Genomic DNA, 1347 nt, shown 5'->3' on the forward strand with positions numbered 1-1347 from the left:
CTCTTCCGGACATGATCCCACGTGCCCTGCATGCCCCGCCATCCCTACAACCGACGAACCTGGTCTTACAAACGCTTGACACTAGCATGCGCAAACAACACATGTAAATACCGCACTACCCTAAAACCCTCACTTCAACACCAAATATTGAAAGCTTCAAGCCTAAGATCCTCATACCATATGTTCATACATTGTATCATACATACTTGCCATTTTTGAAACAAATAATATTATCCCTAAAAGCCGGTTCTTACGTATTTTCTCGTGCACGTCCTTCAACGAGGGATCGCCTTCCCCCATCAATATATCCACCGAGTCCTGCCTTAGCATACCTTGGTTAGACCATCCGTGATGTTCGCCTCCCCAGCTGCATCCAAATTTAACTCAAGAGGTGTATCAATGTCCATGGCACCATCTGACAACTGTTTGTCAACTACCTCAGCCCCCCCACGCTCACATCGCGTCAAGACCGGAGACTTTGCACTCATAATCCTAATGTACATTACACCAAGCAACCCCCCCCTTGCGCTCTTGTCGGCCTTGCCTAACCACGTCTCCGCCATAGCCCCGAGTGACCCCTCACTCGGTCCAGTAGCAGGCCTACCAGGCCATGCCTTCGCATGTCTTAAAGACTCGCCCAGTACCTCCTTGGCTGCTCGCCAGGGCTGACTGGAGAACGTCAGCGCGTCCTATCTGCACTGGCTGGGGTAGTCTCAATGCCTGCTTCTACTGCAGACATACCCCTGCGCACTGCCTTCTCACTGGGGTGCGCTACAGCCCCGATGACACCACTCCGTGTCATACAGGACACTGTAAGATTCGGTCTAATAAAGGCGATACTAATGCCTTAGAATAAATAAACGCGTAGGTAAATTCTAAATATCGTGTAAATATCAAAGTAAATAAACAAAATGAGACTTTTAGTAAAGTTAGGTATGCCTCATGAAAACAGTAATACCCTGAGGAATTGTGAGGCTGATACATTACCTATATATAAACCTCTCAGTACTGTTTCCGCCAAAGGGATTTTATTTAGTGTTTCGTTGTCGCTCTATTAGAAACTATGGCATGTTTCATTGGGGCGAATCCGAGAGACTCATAAAATCCTATCTATAGAAAAAGAAAGAAAAAAAAAGAAAAAAACTCTTGATGTCCTTAGTTATTATCCTAACCAACAACTTGCCACCATCAAGAATTACCGACTTAGCCTTCATCAGACTGGCACATCTGGTTGGCTGATCGGAGGATCAACTAGGTAACGTTAATAGTCCCTAGAAACCTATATTCGGTTGAGCATCTCGCTACCGAAGTATTCAGATATAAATAAAATCCGAAAGTAAATAAAGT

At 45.3% G+C, this 1347-nt stretch overlaps 1 protein-coding gene across 1 annotated transcript; it reads right to left on the bottom strand.

Moving 5' to 3' along the window:
* Positions 1–323: 323 nt before the first annotated feature.
* On the bottom strand, positions 324–802 carry SARC_00021 (hypothetical protein; the record flags this gene model as incomplete). The annotated part of the gene is made up of 2 exons (XM_014306315.1): positions 324–652; positions 742–802. The coding sequence occupies 2 exons, from the start codon at positions 800–802 to the stop codon at positions 324–326; spliced, it is 390 nt and encodes a 129-aa protein (XP_014161790.1).
* Positions 803–1347: the final 545 nt, after the last annotated feature.

The sequence above is a fragment of the Sphaeroforma arctica genome, assembly GCF_001186125.1.
Source record: "Sphaeroforma arctica JP610 unplaced genomic scaffold supercont1.1, whole genome shotgun sequence".
NCBI lineage: Eukaryota > Ichthyosporea > Ichthyophonida > Sphaeroforma > Sphaeroforma arctica.